Source organism: Melospiza melodia, chromosome 5 (genome assembly GCF_035770615.1).
Source record: "Melospiza melodia melodia isolate bMelMel2 chromosome 5, bMelMel2.pri, whole genome shotgun sequence".
Lineage (NCBI taxonomy): Eukaryota > Metazoa > Chordata > Aves > Passeriformes > Passerellidae > Melospiza > Melospiza melodia.
This window is the reverse complement of record NC_086198.1, coordinates 29,445,839-29,466,572: the sequence shown is the minus strand read 5'-3', so window position 1 is coordinate 29,466,572 and position 20,734 is coordinate 29,445,839. Positions and strand designations below refer to the sequence as shown.

General features: G+C 37.9%; 1 protein-coding gene across 2 annotated transcripts in view; it reads right to left on the bottom strand.

Annotated features, from left to right (window-relative positions):
- Positions 1–1,199: 1,199 nt before the first annotated feature.
- EDNRA (endothelin receptor type A) overlaps positions 1,200–20,734 on the bottom strand; it is a 33,255-nt gene continuing 13,720 nt past the window's right edge. For both annotated transcript variants that reach the window (XM_063156744.1, XM_063156745.1), the window contains exons 3-8: positions 16,738–16,865; positions 10,917–11,115; positions 6,979–7,131; positions 5,060–5,193; positions 4,552–4,660; positions 1,200–3,249 (exon numbers count right to left, since the gene is read on the bottom strand). In XM_063156744.1, the coding sequence (XP_063012814.1) occupies positions 3,109–3,249; positions 4,552–4,660; positions 5,060–5,193; positions 6,979–7,131; positions 10,917–11,115; positions 16,738–16,865 (864 nt within the window). In that variant the 3' untranslated portion in view covers positions 1,200–3,108. The remainder of the gene's footprint in view (positions 3,250–4,551; positions 4,661–5,059; positions 5,194–6,978; positions 7,132–10,916; positions 11,116–16,737; positions 16,866–20,734) is intronic.

Below are 20,734 nucleotides of genomic sequence, written 5' to 3'. Positions count from 1 at the left end.
GAATGTGACAGTTAAATGGATTTTGATTGTGATGAACAGACAAAAAGTTTATGAAGTTAATCTGAAGCTTGTGAATTAGACCCTGTTATCTGCAGAGAAAAGCTAGGCTTAGTTCAGTTGAGATTGATGCAAACAGCAGGATTAAAAATATCTATAAAATAAGAAGAGAATGGAAGGATTCTTGTGGAAAGTTGTACTGATGTAAAAGAGAAAGCAGCTTCTATGTGACACCAGAATTGTAGAATACTTTTGTTGGCCCTTTTTGAAAGTCAGCTTTTTTCAGAATTGAGGGTAAATACTGTACCAGGAGGAATATTTACCATTCTCAGTGTGAAGAAGAGGAGAGAATTAAGAAAATACCTTGGGAAGTTTTTCAGAAGCATTTTCCCCTCATCTCTGCTGCTGCCACATCACAGCACCCTTTGTTCTTACAACTGATTTGTGAGTGGGAGCAGCAGCCACCAGTAAAAATACAAAAAAGCAAACATGGCAAAAAAGAGTATGAGACCTCCCAGGACCTCACTTTCACTGTTATTTAAACTTTCTCTGTTCTTCCACAGGCTGGGGAAATGGAATGAGGGTCACCAGTTAGTTTTTGCAGGCTCTGATCACTAAGTAAGATCACTAAAATAATTCTAAAGGGTTCTAAAAAGTACCTCTCACTTCTTTTAGATAATTTACCCTCTTCTTTTCATTAGTTAAAAAGTTTTGTATTTTTTTATGCTGCTGCTTAGGTCAGTCAGCATTATGAGGAGTAGGAAATTAGTTTTTCCATCTAGGCTGAGGTGGTTTGAAGGATGCTTTGTGTGTCATGTATCTCTGCCACATAACAGAGCAAGCTCTTGGGTTTAAGGCAATAGATGTTGGAAATGTTAATCCTGGAAGGAAAAATTTTAAATTTTCATGACTCACAGTTTGCATCAGTGCTTGTAAAGCATAGAAGTGACCCATTTCACAGTCTGAAACTTTTGCAGGTAGATGGGGCTTTTTTGGTAGAAAAACACTAAATTGACCTAGATTGTCTCAGTTGCTTACTGTCTTTTGTAGACAGGTAGAAGCATTGTCTCTGAGCAATCACATTACTGGTCTGAAGGTGCATGAAATTTTTTTGTTCATCTAGCCATCAGGTAAATAGCAGAAAAGAGGAATGCACACAAAACTTTCTCGTGCCTTGAAATAAAGGAGGAGCAATTCACAACTTAAATCCATTCCTCATGTATTTTTTCTGTTTACCTTCATCACCACCTCAATACATTCAGTCAAAGCAGCAGGGAAGATTTCAGGATGTAAAGAGATTCAGTAACTCAGTTTTCTCAAAGGAGAGCATTGTCACTCATTTACTATGATTTCTGATACAGTTTGAGGATGAAATGTTCTAAGTAAAATTCAGCCAAGTCTCATTCCATACCATGCTCTTAGGCTCTACCACAGAGCACTGTCAGAAGACTGTATTTAGGTTTTTAACATATGAACATAGATTTATATGTATTTATACAGGCATATATGTCACGGAGACAAAAGCACACAAAAAATACACAAACCAATTTAAAGAACCTTTTTTTAAATATACTTCAGAAGATTTGTGTGAATGTAAACATTGGGGAAACTTGTGCAGCAGAAGTCACTGTAGGCACTAGCATTTTGACCTCTTAAATAAAACTATGCAGGATTCCATCTTTCACTGGAGAGGAAACGGATGTTTAAAAATTTGTGGAATTTTGATTACTGCTTCTTAGCCTAGCACAAAAGATGCTATAAATTGCCTAACAGGTTTGTGCATGAGACATATTATATATGACACCACACTATTGAGTTCCACCATTTAATGAAAGGCTACCTATTAAAAATTTTTATAGGCAAACTGAAATCTCTTGCCGTGTAGCCTTAATGGATGGAAATAATAAGGAAACCATCAGTTTACATATATGCAAGCAATAGCTTCTATATATTTTTAATAGCATTTGTATGGTTAACAATGCTAATAACCTATTAAACCCCATTAAAATCTTTGAGTGTTGTGTAAGACAGAACTCTGTAAGAAATAAGGCACAAAATATCCTTCTGCACATCCAACTCTTACAGACTTCCACATTTCCACATTCATTCTGACTGTAACATCATGTTCAAAATGTGAAAACAGAGTGCATAGCTGCTCTGATAATAACCATATTCTCAGAATGCTGTGGACAGCTTTACTAAGGTATCACTATGTTCCACTGACCCTCATTTCAGCTTAGATTTAATGCAGCTATAGTCTAAATAGATTAAAAGGTTCATATAGTTTAAGAATTAACATGTCAGGTTAATAAAAACACATTGTAAGGTGCCCATCTGTGAGCATCTTCCATTCTTTTTGCTGATACAGACTATGTTTATTTTGTACAGAGCATTAGAATAAATAACACTGTATAGTACTGTATTATTAATACCTCTTTTTTTGGTATTAATCTGTGCTTAAGTGCCAAATGTTGATGCTGTTTAAATGGTCTCTTCCTATATTTGAATACTGAAGTGCTACAAATGTGAACTGCCCAGCTAATGTCCTAATCCATTGTAACATAGGCAGAATGCTGGTGTGGACCAAAACATTTTCTAACGTAAACCTGAAAAACAGCAACAACAACAACAACATGCAAAACAAACTGGTGCATGGACTTTATCCACCACAGAAATAGAACTTAAAAGACAAATGGGCAGAGAGAAAATATAGTCACAGATAGATTCCATTTTGATATCTTCTCAAAAGTTCCAGAGTGGTTAATTCGAGGTGACAATCAGGTAAAAAGATTGCATTGTACTAGTCACAGACACTGGGCAGTTCCTGCCTGCTTCAGAAGAGCAAAACCACCTGTATAGTTCAAGCCAGTTTTTTGTGTCATAATCACATCAATATCCTTTTCAGAGGCAGAATTACCGTCCAGTGGATCTCAGTTCACAGGACATCACAGCTACACTCACTCCATCTACTCAGTCACCTCTAGAATTAGGTACAATGGTGCACATGTCTGAATTCATTATGAAACAGTCACTGGGCTTCCTGTTGTAATAGCTTTGTAGTGACTTTTATTTTCCTGTTTCATTCTGAAATGGTGTGAGAGTCCTTAATGTTCAGTTTATGCTGTCTTTATGGCTGCTTCGGTCTGTATTGTGATTGTTTAGTTCTTGGTTTTTCCACTGAATGCTTGTTCCATTCATGGGCACTGAAGTCACCAGACTCTTAGACTGGGAGCAGCAACAGCAAAGACATGACTGAAAATGAATAATAAATAAATAAATAAATGTTAAAACAAATCTCTCAGTTCTATGCAGATTGCCAGCCATATTTTTCATTCAGAAATGACAGATAACAGATTCTAGCTGAAGGGAATGCTAGCTATATTCAGGGAAATTTTTATCCTGGAACATAAACAATTGCTGTGATTGAACATCACAAGTGCAGCAAATTAGACCCAGCCCTGTGCCTCTTATTTACAAAAAACTTTCACAATATGAAAAGGGAAATTTGTTTCACTAAGGTAAAGAGATTGAGAACTTAGAGAATTCAATACATATTGTTAGGTGCTGGGTTGATTGGGTTTTTCCCTTCTTTATCATTGTACTTGACAAACTTAGGGATCAGCATGCTCCTTAGCATGGAAGAGAAAAAAAAGAAAAATTCCCCAGACCATGACGTAGGTCTCTTCTCACATCTTAGAAAAAGACAAAATTATTTTGGAAAAGGTTCAGTAAACATACTGAGGTGAACATCTTGCACAGTTAGGAATAGAAGCTGATTTCTTACTTATCATGTGAAAATGCTCCCTTAAAATATTTTGTAAATCTGAGCAGGCTACAGACAAACAGGTATTCCTTCCCTAAGTGTAACAATTCTTCACTTTTTTCTCAGTAGTTTGGATTCTGCCTGTTCTCAGACTTAAAGTTTAGTGGTACAGTCCTGTCATCCTTTGGTTTTCATTGCAGATAAAGCTATTTCATTAATTTCTTTACTTTTTTGCTTTCTGTTGTTGCCTTTAATAGGTGGACAGGGACTTGCAGAAGCACATTGTGATGAGGAAATTATTTTAGCCTTAAAATATATTTGCATGTGTAGGAACTGGAAAAAGCAGGTAGAAGCCATAATGCATATTTGACTGCCAAAGTCAACTCAGGTGCCTGATTTGGTGTTCAAGCCTGAAAATTTCAATCATTAATGAGATTGTTTATTACAAGCAGCTTGGTGTCATCAAGAGTGGAAAATTGTTATCAAGCAAATTCTATTCCATGTGCATGTCACGTGCAGATAAATAGTATTTACAAGAGCATGTCTGTCTCAGTTTACACACATGAGGAACTATGTCAAACTTATTTATTGGTTTAATATTTAAGATGAAGTGGATTGCTTCATCTTGGTAGATGTGCTATGTGAACTGAACTGCTAGCTGCTCAACCAGACAATTTGTATTCTTTCATTCCTTTGCAAGCCTCTTCTCCCAGCTGTTAAAAATAGATAACAGCCAAGTGGTTCAATACAGTGAGTAAACTGGACATAAAATCTTATCAAGAGAAGCTTACCTGGAAACAGTTTTTAAACTTCTTGCTCACAAAATACAGAGCTATGGGGTTTATACAAGAGTTCATGGTTGCCAGGTTGATGCTGATGTAATCCAAGGGCAGCAAGAAACTAGGAAAGAGGAAGACAAACTTTTAAACAGTTCAAATGATACAGAAGCATCTGTTTTCCTTGTGGTTACAGCCTCTTCCGCCACAAAAACTCATTCTCTCTTACTTAACTCCCTCAATCTAATCTTGCACCATGCCATGTCTATAATAACCTATCTCACATATGTTAATAACCTGTCTCACAGATGTTCAGAAAATCTAGAGCAATATTACTGAAATAATGACAAACAACATTTGTTGAGATTATGCTACCCCATTAAAACTGAAATTGCTGAAAATGGGTGCAGCTTAAAATTAATGAACACCACAGTTGCATTGCACAGTGACTTTCCTCATAGAAATTCTAAGCATATAGCATTATATTTTTCAGTACAAAGTATTGACATAGAAAATGAAGTACCTGAGCAGTTCACATCTGCTGGGATCTCTTTCATTGTATACCATTTTCTTCAAAATCCGGCTCAGATGGAGAGGGAACCAGCAAAGAGCAAAAATCACAACTAAACAGAAAACTGTCTTGGCAACTTCTCGGCGCTAGATAAAGGAGATAAGAGTGTATACTGAGTGCCCAATGCATCCTAGCAGGTGATTGTAGTTAGTAATGTTGCCAGAAAAGCCAGTACTACAGATAAATTGTAAAAAGTTTCCCAAAGTGAAGCTTTCAGACTACCTGATGTACTACTCTTTTTTAATGGGGTTTGTCATGTTCTTGATCCTGGCCATCCTCAACAGAACCTGCTCATCACCGAGGCTGGGGCAGCTGGGCACACAGGTATTGGTACTCCTGGAATATTGTAGGATTCTCTCTGATATAGTGTTCTATAAAGGGATACTGCCCAGTATCTTGATTTTGCTATGTGATCCTTACTGCGAGATCTTGATGTTCTCAGGTAAGTAGTTCCTCTACAAACATTTCAGAAATTCCAGAAAAACAGCTTAATCTTTTAATACTTAGGAAATAATTGCAATTTAATGGGTTTTTTATGTGGCTCTAGAGAGTTACAGATGTTTTCGTGGATTTTTGACAATGCATACCAGCGGTGTTTGGTAGGCATGGGTTTGATAAAGAGAAGCATATGAAGGGGTAAGGATTCCATGTAATATAACAGTGACAAGGACTGCTAGGCTCTGTCATGAAAGAACTTGAAGTGAAATAGTGATTACAGTCTTGTTAGGCTTTGAATATGACTTTTATAGTTTCCTCTTTTTTATAATAGCAGCTTTTATCAAAATATTAAAATATTTGTGATTAGACTTTTATGTGGAGAAGTACATAGGAAGGAGGGAGGGAAGGAAGGAAGGGGGGCAAAAGGTGAGGGTTAAAAAGATAAATATTTTTAAATTGTGGCATAACGTCATCCCGCAGCAGCCAGTCTGAGAAGCTTAATGGGCACTGCATTTTAGGACAGTGGATTGCCCCTCCTCCTAGTACATACCATTCTAGTTCTACTGGGTGGAGTAGCCTGTGTGTGGCCCTAGAACACACTGTGTTGCAGTCCCAGGGCCTGATGAGGGAAAAAAGTGGAGAATCTGCACAAGGGGAGGATTTTCCAGTCAGCCTTGATCTGGAATGAAGCAGCAGAGGAGGAACCTCTGTGAGAACTCACTCTGATGCTTTAGGGATTCATATCTGTGAACATGGAAGTTAAAAGAGTGGAATTTGAAGGGCTGATATTAATGCAGGGGAAAAGCTCCAGACTCTTTTTTAAAGTTCAGTTAAGTGTTAAACATCAGCCAGTGCTGCCAAACCAGCAAAGAGACCCGGCAGTTCCATGAGCGACTTTGTTCTGTGATCGTTTGTTTGCTCTGTTCTCCTGTTGCTCTTTTCAAAGCAGCTACAGCAGTGGTACTGCAACAGTGCAATAACCCTGAGAGGCAAAATCCACTCTTTTCTAAACTAGGTTATTCTCCATTTGCTTTTTATATGGAACTACAGTTACATATCAAAGAGTGCCAAAAGGAGGGAGGATCCATGGAGTCCTATCTTTATATAGAAAAAGAAACATTTTTGGCAAATCTTTGTAGTTAAATTTCAAAGCATTTAGCCAGTAGTGATTTGAGGTTAAAGAGAAGGAGGGCACAACAAGAAAAGAAAGAAAAGGGTTAGTTTCCTGAGCATACTGTCTTCAATGCCTCCTTATACAAAGATTTAGTCTTTTGTTCTAGGTTTAAATGAATGCCTTAATATCATAAATAACCCACATCCTCACTTTCCACTTCTGTATTTTACTGTATTCAGGTACACTTTGAAATATTTCTAATGTAACCCACAGAGAGAAGAACAATATTTTCAAGCATTAGTGTTTCTAATATACTTACCTGCTTCAGGTGTTCACTGAGAGCAATTCTCAAGTTGCTGTTTCTTCTGTTTAACATTTCACAAGTCATTAGCGTATAAAAGATGGCAGTACATGCCAGCGGCATGCAGAAATAGAAACCAAACAGCCACCAATCCTTTGCATCTTTGTAAAACTGCAGATAAGGAAGAGAGCAGATATTTTCTTATGATTGAAAGCAAAATACCGCAGAAAGGCCTTGGAAAAGCCTGACAGCTGCTACACTGGTATCTGTCTGTTTGCTTATTGTTGATCTCTTTTTGACCAACATCAAAATAGGAATTGTGGCAGTGTAAACATTTACAGACAGCCTGCCTGTACCTTTGTTGCAATCTGTCTCGGGTTGGAATTAATTGTTTTTGGTTGTACTTTCTGAACATTTATATTCATTCATGAAAACTGGAATACAGCTGCATGAAAAAGACCTGCCAAAATGTAGACAGTGTCAGTCTGAGATAATGAATCTTACTAAAAGCCTGTCTCAGGAAATGCCATTTACCTCTAAAGCTTCTGTCCTGATGCCAAAAAAGGAAAATTCAAAATGTCTTGTAAGTTTAATCACCTTTTGTTATCAGTGAAAAGGTTGGCAGTTGGTTTGCTTATGTACTGGGCAGATAGGAGCCACTTCATAAGTGTTTGTCTGATATGTGCAAAGCTTAGGGATGGCTTCCAGTGGTACAGTTACTTTTAACCCCTTCACTGCCATTTCCACCATTTGCCTTTTGTGACGGGACAGTGAGGTACTGATAGAATAGCAATACTTTGCTCTATGTAATTTTAAGTATTAGCTGTGATGTAAGCAGTGCTGTAAGTTAATAAATTTCTGTATTGTGGGAAATACTACATTTGGGAAAACATTTAAAATAGCCCTTTTCTGTAGAGGATCATGTTTTCAGCCTTCAGAAAATACTGTATTTTGGTTTTTAACTGTTATGCTCAGCCAAAAGTATGTGCTGAAATATAGCATTTCAAACACTTCCTGTGTCTAGGTTATTAGTATAAAAGGGATGTGTCACTCTTTCCCCCAGCTTGTTTGTTCTTAGAGGATGTGCTCTCGTAACATCACAGTTCCCACACCAAATGTCAAAATTCTTATGCCTGAGGATTTTATGACTCTTGTTTAAAAAACTCAAACTTTTGACATCGTGTTTACATTTAAAACCAAATAGCACTACACTTCGAAAGATGAAAAAAAGTCGATACAATTCATATACTTCATATACTGGTGTTTGATGATGTTACTTTAAAAATCTACTTCAGTTACATTATGAAGTTGATTTACTAAGAAAAAGGGAATGCTTTTGATTTTTTTCCCTCTGCCCCAACACAGCTGCATGCAGAATTTGCTAGTTTAGATTATGCTGCTGGTTTCTGGGCCACAATCCGACCTCACTCTGGGACGCTGTGTTGTGTTGATTAACTTGTTTCCTCCTCCTCATTAGCCTCCTCTCCTCCCTGAGAAGGGGCTGCAGTCTCCTGCATAGCTGCACTTTCCTTGGGGGCAGAATTTCCCCCTCTGGGAGCAAAGCTTTTGCCAGCAGAAAACCAGAAAACAATATGCCTGATATTTGAGGAGTTTGTACTGAGGGCAAATGTAATTACTGCTCCTTCTGCAGAGCACAGGATTACAAATACATGGAGACAATTATCTTTTCCATGGCAAATTCTTTCAAGTCAGCCTGGAATCGTGTTGGCTGGGCAGCACAACAAAATGTGTACTACGTGAATCCATTCCATGTTTACAAGGAAAACTTTGTGTCCTACAAAAAGTGTTCCAGGCTCCATGAGCATTGCCTGTTGGTCAGGAAAACACACGAAAGGTCTGTGTCACAGCCCTGACCAATTCATCACTTCTGGATGAGGAGTTGGCCTCGTGGAGTTACAAAACCTACTCTGAAATGTCTGTAAATGATTAATTGAGGAATCTGAGTTTCACAAAGCTTACATCAATGCACAAAAATGGGTTGATTGAAGAGAAGTAGACATTCTTTTGTTTGTCTTGAAAACCCACATGGAACCGGTTTTCTACAGGAAATGTGCATTTTAAACAAGTTTCCTAGTGCACTTGGCCTCTTGGGAATCATGGTCTAGCATGAATATTTTAAGTCCTTCAAAGATAGCTTTAAACATGAATAAAGCTCCTATTAAAAACAGAAGTTAATAACAAATCCTTCCTGAAGTTTAGTAATTGTTTATTGTGGTGTTTGTGGTAGTAAATACTATAGTTAAAGTTAAAATGGTATTTACACTTTAATCTCATGTTTGTACTTGCTTGCAACACATTGAAACACAAAGCTCTCCATTTTGACTGACATATCCAACATTTACTCTAAACTTGGACAATAACTCAATTTGTTTCCTTAAAAATCAAACTACTGTGGGAAGATTGGCACTTCTGAATTATACTGAGCCAGTAAGAGTTACTACTTCCTGCTAGGAAAACAAACCAAGCTATTCTACTTAGAACATTAGGAACAGAACAGTAATCATTAGAGTTAGCATGTCTATGGAAGACCTGAACTATAATGTTTTTGAGAAAAGGGAAAACTGTTCTTTTTCTTAGGGAAAAAGGAAGTGAAGGTTGTCCAGGCACATCTGAGGAGAAAAACAGCCATTAGAGAAGGGGAATTTTGCTGCAGTGTGTTATTCATAAATCACAGTCTTTTAACTACAGTTTCTACTGTCATATAGGCTGTGGGGTCAAGAAACAAAAATATATTAAACTCTGGGAAATTCCACTCCATCTTTACCTGCATTAATTATTTCCATTAGGAAATTCCTTTTGTCTTCTCTTTCAATTATTTCATGCTCTTTTGGCCATCCCTATAGTCTGTGTAACCCTACCACAGTTGGGGGTGTTCCTCTGAAAAAGTAATCACCCACACTTTTTATTTTCTAAAATTCCTTGCTCCACTTTACATTATCCTTCCCAATTCTAAGCAAAGTCATGTTCTGGTCCAATTAAAGGAGAAGCACCAGACATTCAAAAAAAGAAACTTATACTCCATTATGAAAAATTCTAGTCCAGAAAAAAATGCTGGGTTTTCTCAAGACTGAAGACCTGGTGCTATCTGCCTTCTCTGCAACAGACCAGAATATTGCTCTTTAATTACTGGATGAATGGTACCTGGCCTTTCACTGTAATCAGAAATTTAAAATAATTAAGATATTTTCTCATTGCAGGGCCATGTGGAAAACCACTATGCCCCTATGCAGTAATCAATTGATTTTGTAGTGACTTCTCACCTGAGCTGCTTTGCAGAAGTTGATGTGGGTATTGACAGCTGTTAATCTGCAGGAGCACAGAGTATGAGGGGTGGGAAACGTGCCAAAGCAGCCTGGAGTGTCTCAGACCCTCCTCTTGCTCCTGAGCTGCTGTATCTAATGGCAGCTAACACTGCACAAACACCTAGCTGGAGGTGTGGGACTGTCAGCTTTGTAGTCATGATTCCTTGTAAACTAAAGGATTATTTTTTATTTGACTTTAATGCATGTAGCATGGCCCCACCCTTTTCTTTGTGTGCCAAGAGAGCTGACTACTGCATACAGAAGGATGACTAATCATGGTAAAACACGTGTTTTGACATTTACAAGCTCACAGGTGTTATACCTTGAAACTCAAAACTTTTCAAGGCTCTGGCTACCCTGATACATCTCTTGACTTTTAGCAGGTGTGAATTGGAAATGTCTGTAGTAAGAATCTTCAGTAGCAAACAAATAAAAATGCAGTAAAGCCCGATTTAATCTCTCTGGCTGAACACAGAGAAAAGTCACTGTGAACATAGGATCCTCTTTGCACCAATACACATTAGAATACATTTTGCAGTTTAATGCATGAATAAACTCTATTATAATCTGGTATCTAATTGTCTAACCTATGTACTGTGGGTTCCAAAAAAGAGAAGACAGGATGTTACTCACCAACATGAAATCATTTGTAGGTTTGAGCATGCAGGTAACATAACTTGCATCCTTGTATTTGAAAGGTACCACAGCAAAGCCAATTGCTTCTGGGATGGCCAGTATGAAGGACAGAAGCCAAATGGAGAAAATTTCAATAGCAGTGATCATGGGGATTCCAATCCCCTGTACACGGCTCCAGGACGCAACTGCTCTGTACCTGAAATAGACAGATGTTAGTTTCCAGCCTGCAGTTTCCTTCTTAAAACTTCATGGTTCAGTGCCATATGGCAAGTGAATTCCTAAAGCTGACATCTGAGACTTGTATTTCTTGTTTTTTTCTGCCTATTGCAGGGCCTCTGCCAGCTATCAACTTACCTGGGCCATAACAGGGCACATGGAGGGCTGGAGAGCAGAGAGCCGGCTGCTCCTGTTCTGCTTGGCTGTGGGATTGTGTGGAATTCTGCTGGGTGGACTGCACTGATGATTTCTAATCAAAGTAGGCAAGGTTTGTGAGGACAGACTATGTCTTTCACTAAAGAACTGCCATAAGAGAGGGAAAAAAGCTCCCAGGCACACAGCCATTCTAACAGATACAAAGCATCCATCTCCTTGAGCTACCTCAGCTGTGCAGCAGTGCTACCCAAAGCTGTCAGCTTCCAGGCAATGAAACACTGGGAAAATACTCTTGATGAAGTGTAAATGCATTTGTTCTGTTTATACTGTTCAATGAACTGAGAGGATCTTTCTTCTCTAGTTGTCTCTCAGTTTTCAATGAACTTGAAGAAATTTATTAGCCTTGAGACCTCAATCTCTCTGTCAGCTCTGGTTAGAAGGTTGTAAAATTATTCAAAGACAGATAAGCATAGGATACAAAGTGCAATCCAGTCCATAAACTAAATTTTCAGTAATAGATTTAACTGTTGTCCTACAATTACTGCAGTAAACTAATTGCCTAGCATTTCCAACAATTTAGCAAAGACAGAATCAGTGGAAAGAACCAATATTATTTTTGATCTTGTAATAATCTGAAATTCATTCTGGAGACCTCTCTGTCATTAATGAAGTAACAGCTTCTGGACTGTTAATGATGTAACTGTTCTGAACTTATTTTGTTTCCTTAAAATAATAGCACCTTTCTGTTTGGAATGACAGTGCTGCATGGGTATATCATGGCATCCACTGATGAAATAATCTTCTTTGGTTAAGGATAAAAAAGTCAAGATAGATTATTTGTCTGCTTAAAAAAAATATCATATTAAGAAGGGAAATACTGGATTTGGAATTTTTGGGATCACAGAATCACAGAATTAACTAGGTTGGAAAAGACATTTTGAGATCATCAAGTCCAACCCAGATGGAAGGAATGAGGAGGTTCCGATGGGAAAAAAAAAACATTTTTTGAGTGCTACAGGACCTAGGCTACAGAGATCAGGAAATTTTGGTTATTGAAAGGCTTTCTAAGCCCCGCTTTAACCAATACAGTAACACTGGATTCACACACAAGTAATTTCTTCTGATTTTTTGTATCACAGCCTCTTTTTAGTTTGGAAGTGTGCTTATTAACTAAATGGAAGACTTGGGAATTCCGTCCCCTGTAACCTCAGTGTTAAGGGAATGACAATGCCTGAATGTAAATCCAGGCTTAAGCCCCTCACAAAAACTTCAGCAAGCATTGTTACCCAGTATCACTGGTAAGTGTCAGGGGCTGCCATCACCCCTGCAGAAAACAGACTGGAAAGCTTTGCCTTGATATCTACAGCAGTGTCGTGCACAGCACAGTCACAGGTGAACTACAGACAGGCTCTCCAGGCTCTCAGAGCATCATTTCTACAGAAATGTGTGTAGAAATACTTCCAGCATAAAAAAGCAAACTACAGTTTGGAATTGCACATTAAAAATAAAAACACCATCTAAAAAAGCATCCTTATCTTCCAAGAATGTGAAAAAGGGGAGGTCTCTGAGATTAGAATTCTGAGACTATCTAAACAAATGGAATTATACCGGGAGAACTAAAAAAGAAATATCCAATATCTAAGCTTCTCACAAATATCCATATTAAAATCCAAATTTAATTTTAAATAATTTTTCTGTCATGTTTCTTTTTGCCAAATATTGAATTCTAGCTTTCATCACCAAATTAAATATTCATTGAAACTTAACCTTTCACACAAATGCTCAAGTATTTGTGAACTTTGGAAATTTAACAATCAGTTCAAAGTTTACTTTCTACAGACTGGCAATTTTGCAATCATTTCTGTCAGCTGCACAAGGTACTATCCTATCCTTGACTGACTGATGCTGCTAGCAAACAGGGGCTTGTATACTGTATATATTTTTCAAGTAGCAAATGTAAAGCTTGTTTTATGTTACCTCTGGAAATATAAGAGTAACAAACAATGATTTGCAAACTGTGAATCCAGTTATTTGCTTTCTTTCATTTTTATACCTGTTCTTTTGAGTTACATCTGTTTTGCACATGAGGAGATCACTATGCATAGTGTAAGGATTTGGGTCCGAGGAGATCACTATGCATAGTGTAAGGATTTGGGTCCTGTATGTATTTTACTGGGGTTTTTTTTCACTTTGCAATTCAAATAACTCTCAAATAAGGAATTGTTAGCTGAATATTTTTATTAATATTTTCAGCTAAAACATAAGAAGCTCAGTAATTAGATCAGAATTTGCTGAATGTGTATTAAGCTGCAATTACTCAGTCTCTTTACTCACTGCTGTAGGAGTGATTTGAAAAATAGTGGTAGTAATAATAATTTTAGTAGTAATAATTTTTCAGGTGGGTGTTCTGTGGGTTATGTAATACAGAGGATCTTTGTCTAGCCACAAACCTCCCACAATCAAGAGTGAGAAAGTACTGCAGGGTTTATTTCCCTCATACTTGGAAAACATAGGATGTCTGCCAGGGACTTGACATAAAATACATGCAAATGCATTGCATTTAATTCCTCACTCTAAACTCTGTGTGAGATTTGTCTAACTTTCCTTTTGTTCTGTTTATTTCCCTCTTGTCTCCAATCATGTCTAAAATGTTTGCTTTTTTTCCCAGGTCCCTTCCTGTCCTCTCCTTGATGTTGTGGCCCCTCTTCTCACTCCCTTTTTCATTTTCAACTGCTCATGCATGTGCTGTATATTTGTACACATACACACAATTAAATATTTTTCACTCCTATCCAGTTATAACATGCTTAAAGCATTTATTTCAGAAGGACATCTTGTCTGGGTCTGAGAACATCAGTGGGTGCTTTTGTTCCCCGGTTCCTTTTAACTTAGATTAGAAATTAGGTGTTAATTAGAAAACTAGGTGTTCAAATGGCCCTGTAACATAACAAGTGTCTGTTCTGTGAGTATCACCAGCCCTTTGTAAGAGTGAAAAGCAGTGCGGGAAACATAAAGGACAGGATCAAGCACGTCTGAAGCAGCCACTGTCAAGATGAGTGCCAGGACAGTTCCTAAATGTCCCTGCTGTTGCTGATACAGAACTGTTCTGCTTTGTTATTAGCACCACAGCTGTTCTTCATTTTATGCAACTGTCTTCATATAATAAAGCTCTTGGGGTTTTATTTTAGTGGCAAAATCTTGACTTGTCTCATACACTTACTGTGAGTTGGTCCAGATAAAAATATCTGCTTTAGGATTACTGTTCTTTGCGCTGTGCTATGCAGAGGAGGCGAGAAGAGAGTGTATGCACGTGAAATGAGATCCATAACTTCACTTTTCTTCTTCAACCCATTTCTTCATCAAAATCATTATGCCAAAGACATAAGCAAGAGTAAAAACTCAGGCAGGAAAATATCCTTCCTCTTAGTCACACTCAGGCACTGTTTGGAAAAAGAGTCACACTATCTGTCCTCACCATCGTGACCTGGAGTTTAAAAATGCCTGGGGGGCATCTGAGGCAACTTCAAGTGGGCTTCCTCCGAAGGGTGAATGGCTGGTATTCTGCCGGCCTCTTAAAACCCTCTCCACATGTGAGTGGCCATTGTTCCCCTTGGGCATGCACAGTTAAACCTTAATGCACTGTCAGGGCAAGTCACTCCAGGGCAGTAGTAATGAGGCGAGTTTCACAATAGGATGTAGTTAGCACAGGGATTTTCCTGATAGGAGAAAAAAGAATCCTGTTCTAACTTAAGGCTGTAGTCTGCAACAGGGATAGAGAGTCAACAACGACTGAAAATATGGAGCTCTGGATTCACTCTACCTATTAACTCCATCTTTTATGTGCCATAGAATGCAGTATATAGAGGCCCAAAATAATTATAAACAAGATAATTTTCAGGAGCTTTTTAAAAGCAAGAATTAACTTGCCCATAGACCAGAAACAGTCCAGCTGTGACAGCACACTGTTTCATATTTACTCATTTTTCATTCTAGAAAGCAACCATTAGCTGATGTGGAACTCTGTGCCCTACTTCCAGTGTCCAACCTAACTTATTGAAGGTGCTCTGCGCTCTCATGGTGGTTGAAGCTAGATTCAACTCTTGTAAGCCAATATCAGAATCTGGCTCTATACATCTGTTTTCTAACACACATCCTCTGCAACCACTTACGAGAGTAGCAACAGATGATAAAGAATATGTCCTTGGCAAAGTGTCTAAGCTAAGGGAGGAAATTAAATAGTCTGAGTCTGATCCCATACCAGATTTTATACTCAAATGGAAACAGGATTTGGTTGTTGTGAGGATTAGGAAATCAGTCCTTGTAAAAATATATATATCTACAAAATGGTAGCTTCAGCTGAGTTAGTTCCAAGTTATAAAAATGTATGTGACAGTGGAACTTCATCTAGTGAAACTGCAGTTGTCCGAATTTATCTAACAAGCTGTCTGTTTCATGTGCTTGATCTATGATTTATTCCTTAGAGTGATCCATGGGATTTTATTTATGGTGGACAGATATTGTTTGAGAAATAGAATTGGTTTTGTAGTTCTCAGACTCAAAAAATGGAAGTAGAACAGTTACCTGTATTACCTTTTAAATTTTTTTAAAATTTCTTTTTTTAATTATGGCTTTGGCTAATGAGGTACTAATGCAGTAAGGAAATGTATTTTAGCTATGAATACTACCAAATGATTATCCACTGCAAACCTTATACATCAGCTTTTTCTGTAAAGCCAAACCAATATTAATTTTAAAGCTTCTTGCATCCCTGTACTAATACACATACTGCATTTTATTTAACAGTATTTTCTGTATTTAGAGGTAATATCCCAACTGATATTTTGGAGTAGAACACGATCAAGTAACTCAAGATATAAAAGCAACTTTTACAGAAGTCAAGTGTTCATCTGCTATTGCATTTTATGTATTAAGAAAAAATAGCAGAAGCATTAGTTTTCAAACTACTTATGCATCAAAGCAAGTTTCCAATATATTTTTCAGTAGAGCTCTATTAGTTTTGAAAGTTATCAGAATAAACTCTTGTTTATTGTCCATAGGCAGTGAGTTGAAAACCTAATTTTTAAGCCTAAAGATTATGATCTTGTTCAAATACAAAAAAAAAAAACCCTGAGTTCATATGAAAGAAAGAAATCTGAATATTGAGTCAAACCCCAGTAAATTGTTGTCTGGTAAAAGAAGGTGAAATAATGCTTTACCAGAGCTTTTAAATACCTTTAAAAAACATGTAAGGTTCATTAGCCCAGGGACTTTAATATTATACTTTGAGCCCCAAATGTGATGCTTGGCATTAGCCAGAATATAAAGACCAGAATCTAAGTTATATCTGTATTGTAATCTGCCTGCTAAGAAGACCATGCTTAGTGCTCCCAGATTTAGGAAATCTGCACGTGCAAGAACAGTGGCAAAAGAGTAAAACATACTGTACCTGTCCACACTAAGGGCACACAGGTTAAGGACTGTGATTCCCACTGATGCCTTCTGGATAAAGGGAAGGAATTTGCAAAGAAACTGTCCAAATTCTGTATTTCCAAAAGGCCACTTCTGAGCGAGGAGCTAAAGAGAAGATACAAAATAATCAGAATATTTAAACAGTAACCTAGCAAGTATGCCACAATTGTAGTTATTTCCTGTCTTAGACGCAGCCAAAGTAACCTTGAATTCTCCATAACTCAAGCATATCCTTGGTACTGAGTGGATCTGGGAACTAACTGCTACTGTGGAAGCACAGAAGTTGGAAGTTTACATAAAATGTTGACCTCGTGGTGTTGCAATAGTAAATTGCATTGTTGAAATTTTTTTTTTATTGTTGTGAACCTGCCAGCAGTCCTGAATAATGAAAATCCAACTCAAGCCTGTCATAAATGGTTGTGATTGCCGTGTCCCAGAACCAGGAAGTCACAACATAACTCGGAGTCCATAATGAAATACCTCAGAGCCAAGTCCTGGTGCTGCACGCAAGTAGATTCTTGTCATCATAAATGTACCATTGTGTAACTCATGGCAACATCAGTGCCAGACTCTGAGGAGTGTGAAGAAAACACTGTGCAGGCATAATTTGTTCCATATTGCATTTTAAAGGACAGCCGTGCAAACATGTGGGCTGTGCTTCAAGGCAGCAGAAAGGCATCCATTGGAAAGATGGGAGTGACTGAGGCTTAGAGCAGTGTTTCCAAGGAGGCATTTGCATAATAAATATTAATACAGTGATTCATGGGCACAGTTGGGAAGAATTAGCATGTAAGTAGTAATATTTCTAGCTATAACTGTTAAAGCTTTGAACTTGTATTGGAACTGGGCTTTGATAGCAAGGGTACACACAAAATACAGGACACAAAATTCTTCAGGGTAATCAAATCCACAACTTGCTTCAGAGTCGCAGAAGATCACCCTTTACATGTGCTGATAGTGAACTGGCAGATTACATTCAATATAAGAAAGTGTCATAAATGAAAAATTATTGAGTCCATAGCACTGAGCCCTAATTTAGCTATTTTAACTTAAGTAAGGGATATTTCAGCCCTCATGAATAGTTCTATTGAAAAACAAAGTCACTAAACCTCCTCACTCTTGCACTACCGTTTTGTTCATCTTCTTTTCTAAGTCTCTGCTTCTGAGACTTTCTTAGCAATAGGATGTTCATGTTTTGAGAGTTAGCTTTGCAACCACAAGGACTAGAAGTATTTTTTAGTAGAAGCTTAGATCCTGGGACACACTTATTTGGTAAAAGTGGGTGTGTTCTAGCTGTAGAATTAGAAAAACAAATTCTGATTGTAACTCAGGACTATAGTATTCAAAGCAAACATTTTATTTCTATTTAAATTAGTGTTAAATTGAAGTATGCTAATAATCACTACCTTTAGCAATACAAATGTTATCTGTGGGAAGTTCAAATTCTGTCTTTATCTCAGTTAAGGTAGGTGTTACCTTTCTGGTTTTTCATACCATGAGTTTTTCAGAGAACTTTGCTGTAGTGTATAGATGTTTATCACAAAATTCTACCTTAGTAGGAATTAATTTTCTCCTCATAATCCTGCTGTGGATTTTTTGCACCCCCTCTGTTTTATATTCATTCATCACAATGCTGAGTTACTTGTGATTTTGTCCCCCAAATGATACCTGAAAAATGCTGGAAGCAGCTATGCACTCCACATTGACTGTCTCTCTCTAGGATTATATGAATGTCATTTGATTATTTGTATTTCAGGACAGATTTTAGCAACTCACAGCTTCCAGCCAGCTGGGTGGAAACTGTGGAAGCACCTTTAGTATGGTATCCCAGTTTAGGATAGTCACATTTGGTGAAAGGCAATCCCATTTTTCTTAAAAGGCTAGGGATTGGATTGCTAGGATTGGTGATTTAACTGCAGTCAGTACCTTCAGTAGCAAAGGTGATAAGTTTATATCTGCAAGCTCTTGATTAGCTCCTCTGATTCTATCTGTGTTTAGAGACTGAATGAAATACATTTCAAGTTCCAGCAGAATTTTTTTTCCAGATAGGTTTGCAATAGTGTAACGAATGTTTGCAGAGCATATTCTGCATTTTGTCTAGAACTCTCATATGAGATTTTAGTTTTTATCATCAAAAAAAAAAAAAAAAAAAATTGAGAAAAGAAGGGATGACCAGAACCCATAGCAATTCAACCATGTTGTGGTCACATGGAATTTCACCTTCAAACTCTTGGCTGGGTTTGGGTAAAATCAGAGTAGTTCTTAGTCTGGAAAGGCTAAATTATAAATGGCACTGCCATGGAAAAGCAGCTCTAGCAGACTTCTGTCAATCCCCTGTGCCAACCAGAGCCCCAAGACCCATTTATCATTACAGATCACACTTGAAAAGGCAACTGAAAGGCACCTATTCATTTCAGCCCCTGACTGTGGCTGTAGCTACACCAGAAACGAACAAGCGCTTTGTAGTGACTGCGAAACTCTGCTACTACAAGGCAAATATTAGCTTCAAAAAGAAAAGGGTTGTACTTGAAAAAGGTTCACTAACTCATTACTCCTCACGGGGAAGCTTTAGCATGCTTCCAGCATGTATGCTTCAACCCCACACCCCAGGAAGCTCTCCTTTTTTGAGATTAAAAGTATTTTATTCCTTTTGTTTCTTACACTTGCCACTAATTGAAGTAATCTCAGTACCAAATCATTAGACATTCTTTTCAAGTGGATTTTAATCAAAATCCCTGGGACCAGAAATAAGGTTTTTTGATTTCAAGATTCACTTTGCAATCATTTCTGGGGGTGTACTCCATTATCACTCTGCATCAGCTATGCATTCATTACTTCCCCTTGGATAAGGTGCCAGTTTTTTTCTTCTGTAGATATTTTAGTCAGCAAATCTGATCCTGTTTTTAGTTTTATTATTTTTTGCATCAAAACAAGTCCATTTCCCTCTGTCCTGCTCTAGCATGGTATGGATATTTCAGAAGGAAATAAGACATTTATTTTGTATTAAAAAAATGAACCCAGGAATTTCATTTAATTAATCCTGGTTTACTTAGGTGCAATACAAGAACTGGAACTACTGGCTTTGCTTGTTAAGTGCTTTTGCATATTTTAATATCCAAACAAAATGATTATAAAATTCTAGAAAACTACATTTTATCTCAAGGCTCTAGAATAGAAGAAATCAGACTGATTGCTCCTACTTGTGTCCCAGCTCTCTGAGTTGTGGAAGTGGATTGTGCTTTTGTAAACCCACTTACAAAATCTCTGAGGTTTCAAAATAAGACATGTGGCAAAGAAAATGCACTTTTCCCTTGTGCAGTTTGCAGCTGAAGAGTATTTCATACTGTGGTGCAATTCCTGACAAAAGAGTGTGGTCAACATATATTTTTGCACTGAAATCAGAAATCAAGACTGCTCTTGAAAAATTTCAGCAAAGTGACCAGACAGCCACAGCTTCCTTGAGCATCCTCCCTTCTCTGCTGCTTTATATGGCCTCTCTGCCCTGAGCTGCAGCTGAAGACAAACAAGACATCAGCACTGAGAACATTCCTTTGCAGTGATTTTTAAATGTCACTCGTTGATTTTATTCTGCTGCTGCTGCTGCTATTTTCCAACCCCCCTCAGTATGGTAGCTGATGTACAAAACATCAAGTCCCACAGTGCATCCCAAGCAATTTATATATAGTCTGGAAGAGAGAATGTTGTAACCCCAGCACATGAGTGCTGCCCATGTGCAGGCACAGTGTTTATCCCATGCCAGGCTGGTACTGTGTGTTTGCAGGCAGATGATGGCCCTGAGCTCAGCCCAAAATAAATGGGCTTGGTTGGGTGCTGGATCGGAACCGGCTCTGAGCTGCTCTGCTAAAACTCCTTCAGCTCAACAAGTGCATGTCAGGAGGTCCCCTCTCTCTGCCCTGTGGCATTGAGGATGGCAGCAAAGGCTTCCTACCTGACCTTTCCTGCTCTGATTTCAT